Source organism: Passer montanus, unplaced genomic scaffold (assembly GCF_014805655.1).
Source record: "Passer montanus isolate IOZ18808 unplaced genomic scaffold, ASM1480565v1 scaffold6, whole genome shotgun sequence".
NCBI classification, from domain to species: domain Eukaryota; kingdom Metazoa; phylum Chordata; class Aves; order Passeriformes; family Passeridae; genus Passer; species Passer montanus.
This window is the reverse complement of record NW_024371037.1, coordinates 12,900,915-12,914,899: the sequence shown is the minus strand read 5'-3', so window position 1 is coordinate 12,914,899 and position 13,985 is coordinate 12,900,915. Positions and strand designations below refer to the sequence as shown.

At 37.7% G+C, this 13,985-nt stretch overlaps 1 protein-coding gene across 1 annotated transcript in view; it reads right to left on the bottom strand.

The window, feature by feature from the left end:
* Positions 1-13,985, bottom strand: part of CNTN1 (contactin 1) — a 153,247-nt gene that overhangs the window by 38,711 nt on the left and 100,551 nt on the right. The window contains exons 13-14 of the mRNA XM_039726944.1: positions 13,086-13,261; positions 1,576-1,696 (exon numbers count right to left, since the gene is read on the bottom strand). Coding sequence (XP_039582878.1) covers positions 1,576-1,696; positions 13,086-13,261 — 297 coding nt within the window. The remainder of the gene's footprint in view (positions 1-1,575; positions 1,697-13,085; positions 13,262-13,985) is intronic.

Genomic DNA, 13,985 nt, shown 5'->3' with positions numbered 1-13,985 from the left:
ACCCAGAGCACAGGCCTGAAGCACATCCAGGAGGCATTCTCCATTCCAGAGCTGGAAGCAGGCACATCTGTAAAACCGCCCCAGTGAGGCCAACACAGGGCCAGGGAGGTCTGTAGGTGCATGCAGGGGCTGCAGAGTCTTCAGTGGACTAACATCACTAGCAATTTAAACAAGATCACATAGAACAATCCATATGAACTGTTAAATTGTTTTGTGAACAGATAAAACACCTTCATGTGCACTGCAGTGACAGTGGCTATCCTTTACTGCTCCACTGATGAGATGCTCTGGAACACAGCTCTCTTCATTCTCTGCTGTTACCTCTTCCTTACCAATGCAGTGAAACTACAATCCCACATTTGTAATATTTCATAAGATATTTACTCTTGGTAAATAAGTAAGATGCCTAGTCTTATGCTCACAAAAATGGCAGCTGTAAGCAGAACTGTGTTCATTGCATTAAAATCTGACTTTTGAGAACAAAATGAATGCTAATTTATTCTACAAAATAGTCTCTGAGAAACTCTAATTACTGGGTTGGAACGGGAATCAGAAGCTTGATAAAGCACCTTGTCTTTTAATTTTTAAAAGGAATTACTTAAGTAATACTAAGCCATATGAACAGATCCTACTCTTTTACTTTGTAGATCTATTCCGTAGTTTCATCACTTACCATATTTGCTTTGACATTTTATCCAAAACTGCTGACATTTCATGGGCTGTTAATACCCAGCAAAAAAATTAAATGCAGAAATATTCAACTGCACAACAACCTGAGATGACAGAAGTTCAGGACCATGACACTAGCTATACTTCAGCTGCTACACAGCTCTGTGGTGTGACTCCAATGTGGGGCAAAACACAGCAGCAAGGCAACTCAATGTACAAGTTATATCAGTTCTGAATTATCAGCAAAACAGAGCATTAGCACTTCAGAATGTGTTATGCCCACAGGCATAAAAGAGAGCAAAATGCCCAAAGGATATTAATTCATGGTATTAAAACTTCACATTGTAACAGATCTTGTAGGATGTATACTGTATGAACAAGAACAGCATTTTGAGACTACAGTAACACTTAACAGACATGAATCAGAGAAAAACTGAGAGACAAACTTAACCTCAGATGTCTTGGTTTCTGTAATTTGAAAACTCAGAATCCTTTTAATGTAGGCCTAGTATTATACACAATAATTTAATCAATACAGCTTTAAAAAATGAGAAGTGACTTAGAAATGTACCCAGGAGATACATTGAAATGATCCCTGAAATCCATTTTTAATAATGAACACCAAATTAAATTATATAAAAATTGCTTTCATATAAGGAAAACACCCATGTTCAAAAAATCCTTATTTCTTTTCAGGAAAACACATGCAAAACCTCTAAATGTCTGCGACCAAATCAGTACTCTGAATAGACTTTTATGACTTTGCTCACTTATGGACTTCTCATTTTAATTTTTGTCCTCTGTTGATGAGAAATTATATATCCTAAACAATGAGAAACACTATTGTCTTGGTGTCTTGTCTAGGTGAAAACCAGCCACATTTCTGTATTACCTGGAGAAGCTTACCTCTTACCACAAGGTCAGCTGAAGCTGAGGAGTTGTCCACAATTGTCTGAGCAGTGCACATGTACCTCCCTGCATGCCGCAGCTGGACATTTTTAATCAGCAGCTCGCCATTGGATTTAATCTGTCACAAAAACAACACTAAGTGAAACTGGTAAACATCCCTGGGCAGCTATGTGATACCTGTCTACCAGACTTGCAGTGGTTGCTATTTCTAAAAAGTAAGTGCTTACTTAGAGGATATAACAAACATACATCTCAAACATAACAACATACACCCTCAAACATACATCTGATTTATAGGACAGTTGTTGAAAGTGTCCCATGTTTCTGAGGAGCTGCAGCTCCTCAAAAAAACTAGACACTTTAGCAAATGATTATTAACAAGTCAACATTTCCCTCTTACTTATTGAAGCCCATATCTGAAAACTAAATTGAGTCAAGAATTTGTTCGTAAACTAGTCCCATGGTTTTTCTGCACCATTACTTGCTTTTTTTAAACACATTGGCAGGATAGCACGTCATGGAGTCCTACTAACAGAGGAGGATGCTGTTTGTCTCTTCCATTTTAAACCTGAGTTTTTATCTCAGAGAGGCTACAAGCACAGCCTAAACAAAGGTGCACCAAGACCTGCCCTGTCCTCCTCTGCCCTCCCTTGCTGCTGAGGCCCCTGTCAGGCTGGACATGCTCTTCCCCCAGCTCAGCTCTCACTGCCCCTTGGCAAACAGCAGGACCCAGGGAAGCATTTTATCTCTCAACAAGGCTCATACACTCAGCATCCCAGACCCTAATCCTTCCTTAACACTCTTCATCAATGCCAGACTATTGGGAAATATGCAGCCATGTTTTCAGATGGCTGTGGGGGCCACTGGCTACCTTTGGCTGTACAGGGAGGCAAACAGAATACAGTATTTTTGTCCTATGACATTTCTGACCAACCAGATATGCACCTGTAAAACAACGAGTGGAACAGAGACTATGTTCACCACAACTATTTCTTAATGAAAAACACATTTTATGTGAAGGCTTTAACTTAACTGTTAAAAAATACCTCACTTGAAATATTTTGCTTATTCATCCTGCATTTTATTCCAGAAAAAGATTACTAGGCTAAATCAATGGGTTATACGTGTGCTAGACTTAAAGGGATTTCTCTAAAAACCCAAATGTTCTCACCAAAATACATCTGAACTTTCATGGGAGTAAAAAAGCTACAAAAAAAATATATGGACTTATGCCACACTATATCAACAGTGCCAACATTCAGATTTTCTAATTCACTGAAAATTGTTTAAAAATATGACTAAAACACCTTCCCCCCCCAAAAAACCCCCAAACACTGAGATAACTCACTGCAATCCATAAACCTTTACATGCAGGAATAATAGCAATTCAGATGCAAAATGGTATATATTAAAAAAAATGCAAAAATATTCAGGTGTAAGAACTAGTGCTATCATCATCACAGATGCTGGATAAGAAAAAAGACCTTCAAGACAATCTCAAACAGTATGGGCTGTGTGTCTGCATTTAGACATTCAGAAGAAATGAAATAAAGCCAATACCATCCAGTTTAAGTTTCCTGATTGAAAAGGATGGGGGGAGAAAGGAAGGTTAAATATTTTCCAAATGCTCTGAAACTAGAATGAGAGCTTATAGTCTCTATTTAGGGGACATTAAAATACCCAGATAACACTACCCTTTTCCTTTCCAGACTCCAGTGAGGATTTTTGTTGCCAGCTTCAATTTCTGCTGGCATAAAATTTCAGCACAAATTGAAATCTGTTAGCATAAATTTTTTTTTAGGTACAACATAAGAATTCACATATTTAAGAAATTACTGTGGTAAATAAATAATTGGATGAAAGAAGAATTAAGCACACATGAAAGAAGTGCTTGACTACTCTGGCTAGCAATACTTCTGCTGATTGCCTTACGGGGTCAGCAAGAAAGGCAGGTTACACTGTGCCCTCTCTCTTTTTGAGTGACACAAGTGCTGCTAGCAAGGATTAAACAGATCTGCTGGATCAGTAAACAATCCAGTATTCCTGATACATTCCAGATGTTTTCTCTCTTAGTTATTATTAAATTATTTCCATGTGGATATACATATATTCACACTTTTCACTCAAGGCTAACACAGCTTTTAATTTGATTTTTCAAAATGCATGCCTCCTACAGAGATGAGGAGAGTCTGGAATAGTGTCCTTTCTGTGCTCATGCCTCCCCAGTTTATTCATGTGAACTCCAATAAGACTGCTGTGGCAGACAGCATCCTTTGAAAATCAGCTGGAATTACTGCATAAGTGAACACTGTCTGGCTGAGCACCTGACTAATCACATGTGAGCCCTACAGTGAGCTGAGCAATTCTGGCAACAGCTTCCAGGGAGAGAAATCAGTCAGAGTGTCAGTAGCTCTATGGCAAAAAAGAAGACAGCTACCTGATCGTTTGTCCTCCAAAAAATTACAACAAAGAAGCTGTAAAAAAACAAACTCTGATTTTTCAGTTCCTGTTTTTCATTTGGCTGCTGGTTTTTTGGGGGTGTGTTTTTTTGTGGTTTTTTTTTTTTTTAATTTTTTTATTCTGCTCTTGTTGGTTTTGGTTTTAATAAAAAAGACAAACAGTTCCCTACTTGACTGCTATGTATTGGTTCATTAACATTAAATGTCATCCTAGAAAGAGCCACAGTGCCTGTGATTCTCTGATAATTACTTGCATTTTTATCTGCAAATAAGCAAATGCTGGGCAAAGCAACAAGATTTAGAAACAGACTGGAATTCTCATAATCATATTATTACTTCAATAGCAAATGATTGCAAATTCTTACTGAGGCCAGCATTCATTTCTATGTTAGCACTTTAATTAAAATAATTTATTGTATTTAATAATTATGTGCCCATATACTTGCCCTAACAATAATTTCCCTTACAGCAACTTGGTATTATAACCTAAATGATGAAAAACAGATGGAAAAATGTAACATAATTTTAAAAAATCATAAAAAAATCATAGATATGGTGGTTGTATCTTGTTGCTTCAGAAGCTCCCCTGTAGCAAGCCTTCATGCAGTTGGTAATGAAGCTTTCCATACCTCAGAAGAAGCCTAAGTTCTTGGTGGTAAAAGAAGAGCTTACCAAGCAAATTAAGAGCACAGGCATCAGCGAATTCTGTCCACAAATTAGATATGAATGTACTGTATGTTTTCATCCCAAAACCTCAGCTTGGCTACGTTTAAAAATGCCTTCCTTAACTTAGAGAAGACTGAATCACAGACTGGAAATAGTGATAGCAATACTCAGGGATATTCCAAGGGTATCTGTGGTTCACCACTCAGTATTTACCAAGTTTCAAGCAAATACTTGCATCATATAAGCCCTATATTTATGACTTAATAGTGATGTCAAAAATAGCATTCTGTGACCTGTTTCTGCGAGTCCCTGTTTTTTATGACCATCACCTTTGCCAGGGCACTAAATTGCCAAAAGCCATCAGAATGTGCCCCTGTACAATTAAATATCATTTACAGGAATCTAGTGTTTTGATTGAAAACAGTGTTTATCCACTTTTGTTGGATCCTCACAGACAATAAAGGAACTTCTGTTAATATAACACTTACAAGCAATAAGAAAGTTAACTTGGCAGAAGTAGAAGAACCTGGTAAGCAGAGACAGAGTGTTTTGTTTAAATTCAGGTTCTAAAATTAGACATCTGAGCTTCACCATTGTTTAATACACAGCAGATGTAAAATGGTAAGAGAATCAATAAGAAGTAATCCAGAGGAGATGGGATTCTTGGTGATGAGATCAGTTTGTCCAAAGCTAGAAATAATGTTACACATCTTTTTCTACTACCTGTACCTAGAATTATTAAATGTAAATGAGCTCATGTGTCAGGTTTGATCCTGCCAGTACAGAATTAGCTGAGTGGTTGCTAAAACCAGAACAGACAATCCAAGAGCTTTTGAGGTAAGTTAATGTGAATGTGACTATAGATGTTTTCTTTCTATTGACATCAGAGACATAGGGAAAATATCCCCAGTGCAACACTACTGTCTTAATCCTATTCACCTGAAACCTTGGGGTTTTTTATAAGCCATAGTTACAGATAAACAAAAAACTCAGCAGGATAGTAATGACAGTCATTCCCACTAAAGAATCTTTTCTTTCAGTGAGCTATATTTATATGTAAAGGATATACAGGGTTAATTCTACACTTGAGATGTGGACCAGGAAGTATTTCCAACAAATGTGTTCTTATTCTTCTCCGTTCAGCATACCACTGAAAATTCCTGAGGACACTGTGCTTTGTACCAGCATCCCTTTGGTAATGGGCCTTGTTATTTCACTTATAACAGCAGAAAAAGCTTAGGTACTTGCTCACTTATGCTCATGGCTCACAGCTTTATGGCTGATGACAAAAATTCACAATACACTGCAAACTACATTTCTCTGAGTAGTGTTCACACCTGGCTTTCTTAGGTCCTGCTATCTAACTACAGATGGCACATGAATTTTGGTAGCCTGGTAAGTCTCACAAGCACATAAATGTTACAGTCAACTGCTTTTGCAATGTATTTTTTAATTCTAGCACAGAAGTTGGCAGATCTTCTAAACTAATTACAATTCTTTGTGCTGTAAGTAGAATAAGTTCCCTCAAAGGATTCTGCCAGAGCAAACTGCTTCTTGGCTTTCTCCTCAGCATTATATCTTCTGCTTTTCTTCCCCTCCTTGCTCTTAACCACTGACTCCATCCATCACATTCCATGCTCACTAGGTTATTATTAGGCCATTGCCTCTAAATATTCCTCCAAACCTACCCAAAATTGCATAGTTTTGGAGTAATACTTAGAGTCACTTTCAGCTCACTCATGTCTAAAGCACCTCCCTAATACATCAAGGCACTGAAAACAGGGTATTGAGACAGTACCTTGAGACAGTCCTGGAACTCTTTTCCATAAAAAAACAAACAGTAAGCAGTTGATTTGGTTGGTCATGCTTCATCAACAACTACCTGCCACCTTAATACATTCAAAAACTCACTAAATGAGCTCACTACAACTCTGGCTTCGTTCTAGCCTATAAATAACTGTTGGCATCTTAGTGCAGAGGTTTCGTACCTTCTCAGAGATTTCTCATGAGCAGATCCTCACAGCACTGACTCCTTCTTCTCAGCACAGCCAACAAACTCCATCTCACCTCTTGATCAGCCAACCTGCTCTTTTATAATACCCCTCTTAACTGGATCCAGCTGTGGCCTATTAAGAGCAGGCTTGTTTTTAATGCTTGATAATTAGCACAGCTGTAACTCCTTAGGGGCCAGATTACCTTCACCACTGTCTATTCTCCTACCTTTTATCTAACCACAAAATAACCTCTTCTTCCTAATCAGTGTGCAACTGAGCTTTCTTATTTTGATTTCAACAACCAGGTGACCTCTTCAATGGGTGAGGGAAAGGCTGTGGATGTTTTCTGATGAACTTTAGGAAAGCCTTCGATACCACTTGACACAGCATTATCCTGGAGAAATTGGTTTCTATGGCTTGGATGAGTGGACTGTTTGCTGGGAAAAAAACTGTCTGGATGGCTGGACTCAGAGTGGTGGTCAGTGGAGCTACACCCACCTGGCAGCTGGGCACAGTGGGGTACCACAGGGCTCAGTACTGAGGCCAGTCCTGTTTAATATCTTTACTGACAATCTTAATGAGAGGATCAAGTGCATGCCCAGTGAGTTTGCAGATGACACCAAGTTAGGCAGGAGTGTTGATCTGCTGGAGGGCAGGAAGGCTCTGCAGAGGGATCTGGACAGGCTGGATCAATGAGCCAAGGCCAATTGTATGAGGTCAAGGCCAGGTGCAGGTTCTACACTTGGGTCACAACAACCCCAGGCAGGGCTACAGGATTATGGAAGAGTGGCAGGAAAGTGGTCCAGTGGAAAAAGACCTGGAGGTGCTGGTTGACAGCAGCTGGACATAAGTCAGTGTGTGCCCAGGTGACCAAGAAGGTCAATGGCATCCTGGCTTGTATCTGAAAAACTGGCCAGCAGGACCAGGGCAGTGATTGTCACTCTGTACTTGGCATTGGTGAGGAGGCACTTCAAGTACTGTGTCCAGTTTTGGGTCCCTCACAGCAAGAAAGACATTGAGGTGCTGGAGCAGGTCCAGAGAAGGGCCACAAAGGCTGGTGAAGGGGCTGGAGCACAGGCATGATGAGGAGCAGCTGAGGGAACTGAGGGTGTTCAGCCTGGAGCAGAGGCTGAGGTGGGACCTTATCACTCTTTGCAACTCCCTAAAGCAGTGAGGTGGGGTTGATCTCTTCTCCCAAATAACAAGGGGAAAATTTCTCACTGGAAAAGGTTGTCAGGCGTTGGAACAGGTTAGCCTGGGAAATGGTTGAATTATCATCCCTGGAGGTATTTATATGTGTAGATGTGGCACTTAGAGTGGTTTAGAGGTGGACTTCACAGTGCTGGGTTAACAGTTAGACTTGGTGTTCTTAAAGGTCTTTTCCACCCTAAACTGTTCTATGATTCTATTTTTCTTCAATTATTCAGTTCTTTTGAACTTTCTATTAATTTCCTGGTCTCCACCTGGAGCTAGACTAAAGACTCTGCAAGGAGGATCACCAGGGAAAGAAATAAAGAAAAATGGAAATTAAAATCCTTGTATATTTTCTGCTGCAGGTAACAGTGGAATCATAGAAACATAGAACAGTTTGTGTTGGAATATAGATTTATACAACAAAACTGTCTCCATAGCAATCAATTGAAGCAGGAGCATGAAGTAGAATAAATTGGTCATATCAGCCAACAATTTAAAATAATGTATAAAAATTTAAAATAATGTATAAAAAACAGGCAGCTGTAAATCTGTACTCTTCTAATATGACTTTCATAGTTCAACTTGTTTGTTGTTCATAAAACCATCAGTTTTGGAGAAGAAACAAAGTGTTTTGGCAAACAGAGTCTTCAATCTAGAATTAATCTCACCACTTTTGGAAATCTGCAGTGTGAATTTCGACATCTGGCCTTTAGCAATTAAATAAACAGGGTCTTCCATTTGTGTTGCATTTAAGTGTGAAAAGTACCTGTCTGGCTGTGTATGTCCAGAATATTATGAGTGTCATCCTAGAACACTGTAAAGCTTTCTGTACTTAAAGATAGATAAATAAGAGGAATAATATTTGCGAGCTTTTCAGTATTCAGAGAAGTCTACACTACTGCAGATTAACCACAAGATAGCTGCAGGGATACAGAGGTGGTTATGCACAGACACCTTGGATTCAGAAGCTACTTCAAAGCTGAATAGAGCCTGAGCTGTGGGTCCTGCAAGTTCTATGCTGGATGTACCTGTCTGCCTTTGTGCCATGTCCCTGCACTTACGAACACTGGAGAGAAAACTGCAAACCCAGAATTCACACTTCAGAGTCAGTGTGGATTCAGCAGGTTTTGCTTCCTGCTCTCATGAGTGTGTCTCTGTAGAACACTCATGAGGTGTGTTACATCAGCTTGGGAAATGCCCCTTTATACGAGAAAATGTGAGGAGGTAGCAAGTCAGCTCTCTCTATGACAAAATTCACCAGCTAGCTTTACTTTATGTTTCTATCACCATTTACTCTTTCTTTGAATACTTAAAGAAGAAAACTATTTGCCAGAAGGTCAACTTCCTGAACACTTGTACAGCAATTCAATTTAACTTATTAAAGATAAAATGGTGATAAATACCAGGGTTTCAGTTTCACTGATAGCAATTAAGACAACAAATAAATAATGTAGCAAATGGAAATATTGTTGGTATGGGAAGCCCTTTAAAAGGTATATGTGTTATTATGCCACTAATACAAATTCAGCCTAAACTTGAACTCTTCTTAAGCCTACAAGTTTCTGAGTTGAGCCAGTTAAATTATGGAGTTCCTTTTCCTGACTATCCACAAATGGACTAGCAGGACTCAAAAGTATTTTTTAATACTCTTTTTTTGTAATTAACTTAAAGGTATATTCCTGTGTGGATACTTCATGTATTTTTTAATATAAACATATTAAAAGTAATCTTTTCAATCTTTAAAATATATGACAAAAAGCAGATCTATAAATAACAAACATTAGAGTTTTCCAGATTACTTGAAGAGCTGTATCTTTTTGGGACTTGAAAAGATGTGTTAATGTTTAATTCCTCAATCAAATAATCAGAGGAACAACCATATATAAAGTTAAAAGTAATGTATTTAATAGTGAGATTTTTGAAGACTCCATTTGACTCTTTGGAAGCGAAATAATTTTTTTTTCTTTTTTTCCCCCTTTACATACTGCTGTCACAGGAAATGAAAACAGAACTGACAAACGTCTTTTGGAGAAACTAGTTTTAGTATTAGTCTAATGCAAATTAGCTTGGCTTCAGCATTGATGGAGATACTAAAGCTTGCATTTAAAAAAAGAATAATTATGCAGGTGTTTACCTGAATTTAATTAGCATTTCATTATGTCTATATGACAAAAATAATAGTATTATTTTGAGAACTGAAATACTGCGGCTCTATCAAATTTCAGGAACTTGATCTGCATAGTCACATAAATTAATAGTGATATTATCAGAGGGACAGATGAAGATCCTTCATGAACAGGAATTATGTACATGCTTTATATACCCAGTAATCTTAATATTCACAGTGGAGCATCTTTTTCTTTTGTGTTTGTGAAGTGCTGGTAAGCACGTTTCAAGCTCAGCAGCCCAGGATGCTGCTATCAAGTGTAAACCAGCTCACCCCGTACATCCAAGAGAGCCTGAGCAAACCTGCCACCCAGTGACTTCAGCCCAGAATTGCCAGGGAGAGGGAAACGCAGGAGAAAAGAGAAAATCCCTTTGTTTGCACAGGAAGGAGAAAAACCCTTAATGCTACAATACAATAACAAATGAATAGAACAGAAATACAGAAACTGCACATAAACCATTGCATTGGATTTGCTGAATTTGTTAAATTCTGCATTTGTTATTACTTAAGCACTGAACCACCTAACACCTACAAATGCAGACTTCATATGCAATCCTACTGTCTCCTCTGTCCCAGATAAAAACCAAGGTACCCGTGAAAGAGTAACAAAGACTATCTGCACTTGCTTTGCATTTGAAAGTCAAGAATAAAAGCTTAGAAATGCAAAACAAGAAGATGTTTCTGCTAAAAGAATTTCTACCAGTTTTGACATATTAAATGCAAAACAAACCAAGAAATACCCTTCAGGAGGAAGGATATCATTCAGGGCATCCTGAAGTAAATTAATTGATATTTAGATCTAAACTACTTAAAGGTCTAAGTGAATTAAGAGTTCCATCTTCTTCTGAGAGTATCCATCCCTATATCTGTTGAAAAAGGAAACATTCCAGCACAAGATTCAACACTGACATGAAGAGAAGCACCTCCTTCTCTCCCTCTGCAGACCACAGAAAGTTTGTAGAGACCAAGGTAGTCTAGAAAAGTTAGGGTAATTTGGTTTTGAAATGAAGCACTTCAATAAAGGGTCTAAAATACTGTGGTCATAATCAGAATTTGAGATCAGGAGTCCAGGACCACTGGCTATCTGGAAGATGAAAGAGTTAGCTGGGAACTAAATAGTGCCCATCTTCTAAGAGAATTACACATTTTTGAAGGCCTTATTTGGTCCCATATTTGTCAACTTGAAATGCTTTGCAAGAAAGTGACTTAAAAGCAGGATTAAATTTCAGAATTAATTTCCCCTAAAAGAAAAAAAAAATCCAGTTTACGTCTATTTTTATTAATTAGAGGAAACCCCAAAATTGTGTATCAGTGACATAAAATTTTTTAACATGTTCAACACATGACCCAGAGATGGAGTGCTTTCTCTTGCACTACAAACTCTTCTGATAAAGCCATTTTTACCTTTCTTCCACACCAAAATAACCAATTCATCAACATTTTCAGTCTGCTTTTCTGTTCTACGGGACAAATTTCTTTGTGTGACATCTGTCAGGTAGCTAAAAGCAATCAACTAAGTAAAATCTGACACAGACTGATTTTATTTGCTCTTTTACAAGGAGTGAGTTTACTGGGGCTTTACTCTTTAAGCTCTTATTTTGTCTGACACTCAGACTCATTCAAGTCTTTATCTAAGGACAAACTAATACAATTAGGAGGCAATTCAAGCTTTTCCAAGGTATTCCTATGCATCAATTACTCTACTGGAGCATAAATACACACCTATCAAAAGTGTGACTTAATAGCCACCTGCAGGAAATGTTTTGAAAGATGTCAGTGTACTGGAGAATAACTACGTACTTATTAATTCCTGAGGCAACACAAAATACACTGCAGACTACTCACTACCCTGCTGCTGAGTGTGGACACAACCTTTCCAGAGATTTATTGCAGAAAGGAGTGTATGTCTTTGGGTTTGAATGTTTATCAGCTGATCTTAGCATACTTCTACTGGCTTGCTGGACAAGGACATGTTCTCTCACTGAAAGGGAGCGTGTGGCTTCTTAACTATGTCTTACAATTCAGCAAATGAGCAGGTTGAGGCAACTCTTGACTCCTCAAAGTGCTGTTTTGTTCCAAATCAGACTAAAACAGTTACACTTTAAACGTATTTTCACATGGAGATAAACAGATACTGAAAGCAAAAAAAGGAATCTCTTGGTACATGGAAAATCAGATAATATTGCCAGCCTAGGAGAAGGACTCTTCAGGGGGCACTGGGACATCATTTTAAACAGAGTTGAAACTAAATGTGATCCCTGGTTTTCCCAGACATTACAACTACCATTAGCAACTATTTCTATCCATACCTACAGTTTCTCTCAGGAGCACAAAAGAAAAAGGTATCTAAATATGAGGATTTTTGTATCATTTAAATCCAGAAAAACAGAATAAATATTTACACAAGTAGGCAACCACTTGGAGGTTGCTGAATATTAGGCAAATCAACATGTGATTAGGCATAACAGAAAGGATTTCTAACAGAGATATCAATTTTAAATAAACCTGGTAGAAACTCTAAAAACATAACCATACATGTAAACACAAAGGAACCATGATTGTTCTACATGCCAAAATGAGTGTCTTTGTATTAACTTGTTTAGCCTTCTTATAAACTGTTCTCCCTCAGTGTTTACAGACTGTTTGACTCCTACCCACCATGTGGCCCTGTCTTGTGCCAAATTCCAGAAATGTTGATGATAAAAACATGGGTAAGTAAAAATGAATGCATATGCAAACTTTTTTGAGGTAATTTACACCCTGTTTACAATCAGGCTATCTACTTACCAGCTATTTTCACTAATAATCAGACTGGGATTTACCTGAGGTACCAAAATACTTACATCATTTTAGATATCGGATTTCAGGCATCTGCCTGCAAGTGTCTATGTATTTGTAAGGTGTCTGAATTGTAATTCTATTTTATGTTCTTGGCCTACTGGACCCAAACTAACACAGAAAAGACAACTATTCACCACAAAGGAAACTAGGCTTTCACGTATTAAATAAGGTTCTATAATCTCTTACCATAACATTCCGTTCATAATGTTCATGCTCTTTCTCGAAATCTATTACAAAGCCATTTAGAGACCAGATAAATGTCAGGTCTAATGTGGGATCATGGGATGCAATGCATTGCATGGTAGCATTCTCTCCAACGGTGACATCAACATTCAACGGAGCTAAAGTAATTCTTGTAGCTTCTGTGAAGTTAATGGCAAACATGGAAAATTCCAATAAATAAATATTTATTAAAGTATAAGCTCAGCTCCATAACTGTTTGATCATACATTAAATCACTCCCTCAAAGTCTAGTTTACATGTTATTCATACAACTACATTTCAAAGGACCAAACTGAAGACAACAAAGAAAGCATTTTACAACTAAAATACCTGCCTTCTGTTTAGCTGTTTAAATCTCTGAATCACATTACAACTATTTTTATTCATTGACTATGTCTCAAGTAGAAAGAAGACACATAATGAATCTTACATGACTTCTGTTGCATTTATTGTTTCAATTATATATTTCCTATGTTTTAAAACTTGTCTCTTTAATGAATGAAAAGTTCTACTCAGGCTGAGTGAGATTTTCATTAAGGCATTGCAGGGATTGTGATCTTAATTTAATTTTAAATTTATCTATTGAGAAACAATATAATAGATGCATAACAAATTGTGTAAATAGCTACATGTGAGAAAGAGAAAACAATACAAGAAAAGGAAGAAAGCACATCAGCATTGAGCTGTCACATCCAGCATGATTTCTGGAACAGAGATTAAAAACTTATTTGACAAATGACTCTTCCACTATCAGTGGTACTTGATAAATACAGATATTATAGAATGCTGTCCTTCCTGTCTGTAGTGTACAGTTATTCAATTATTTGACATCAGATTTAAAATACACATAAGGATATCAGTACT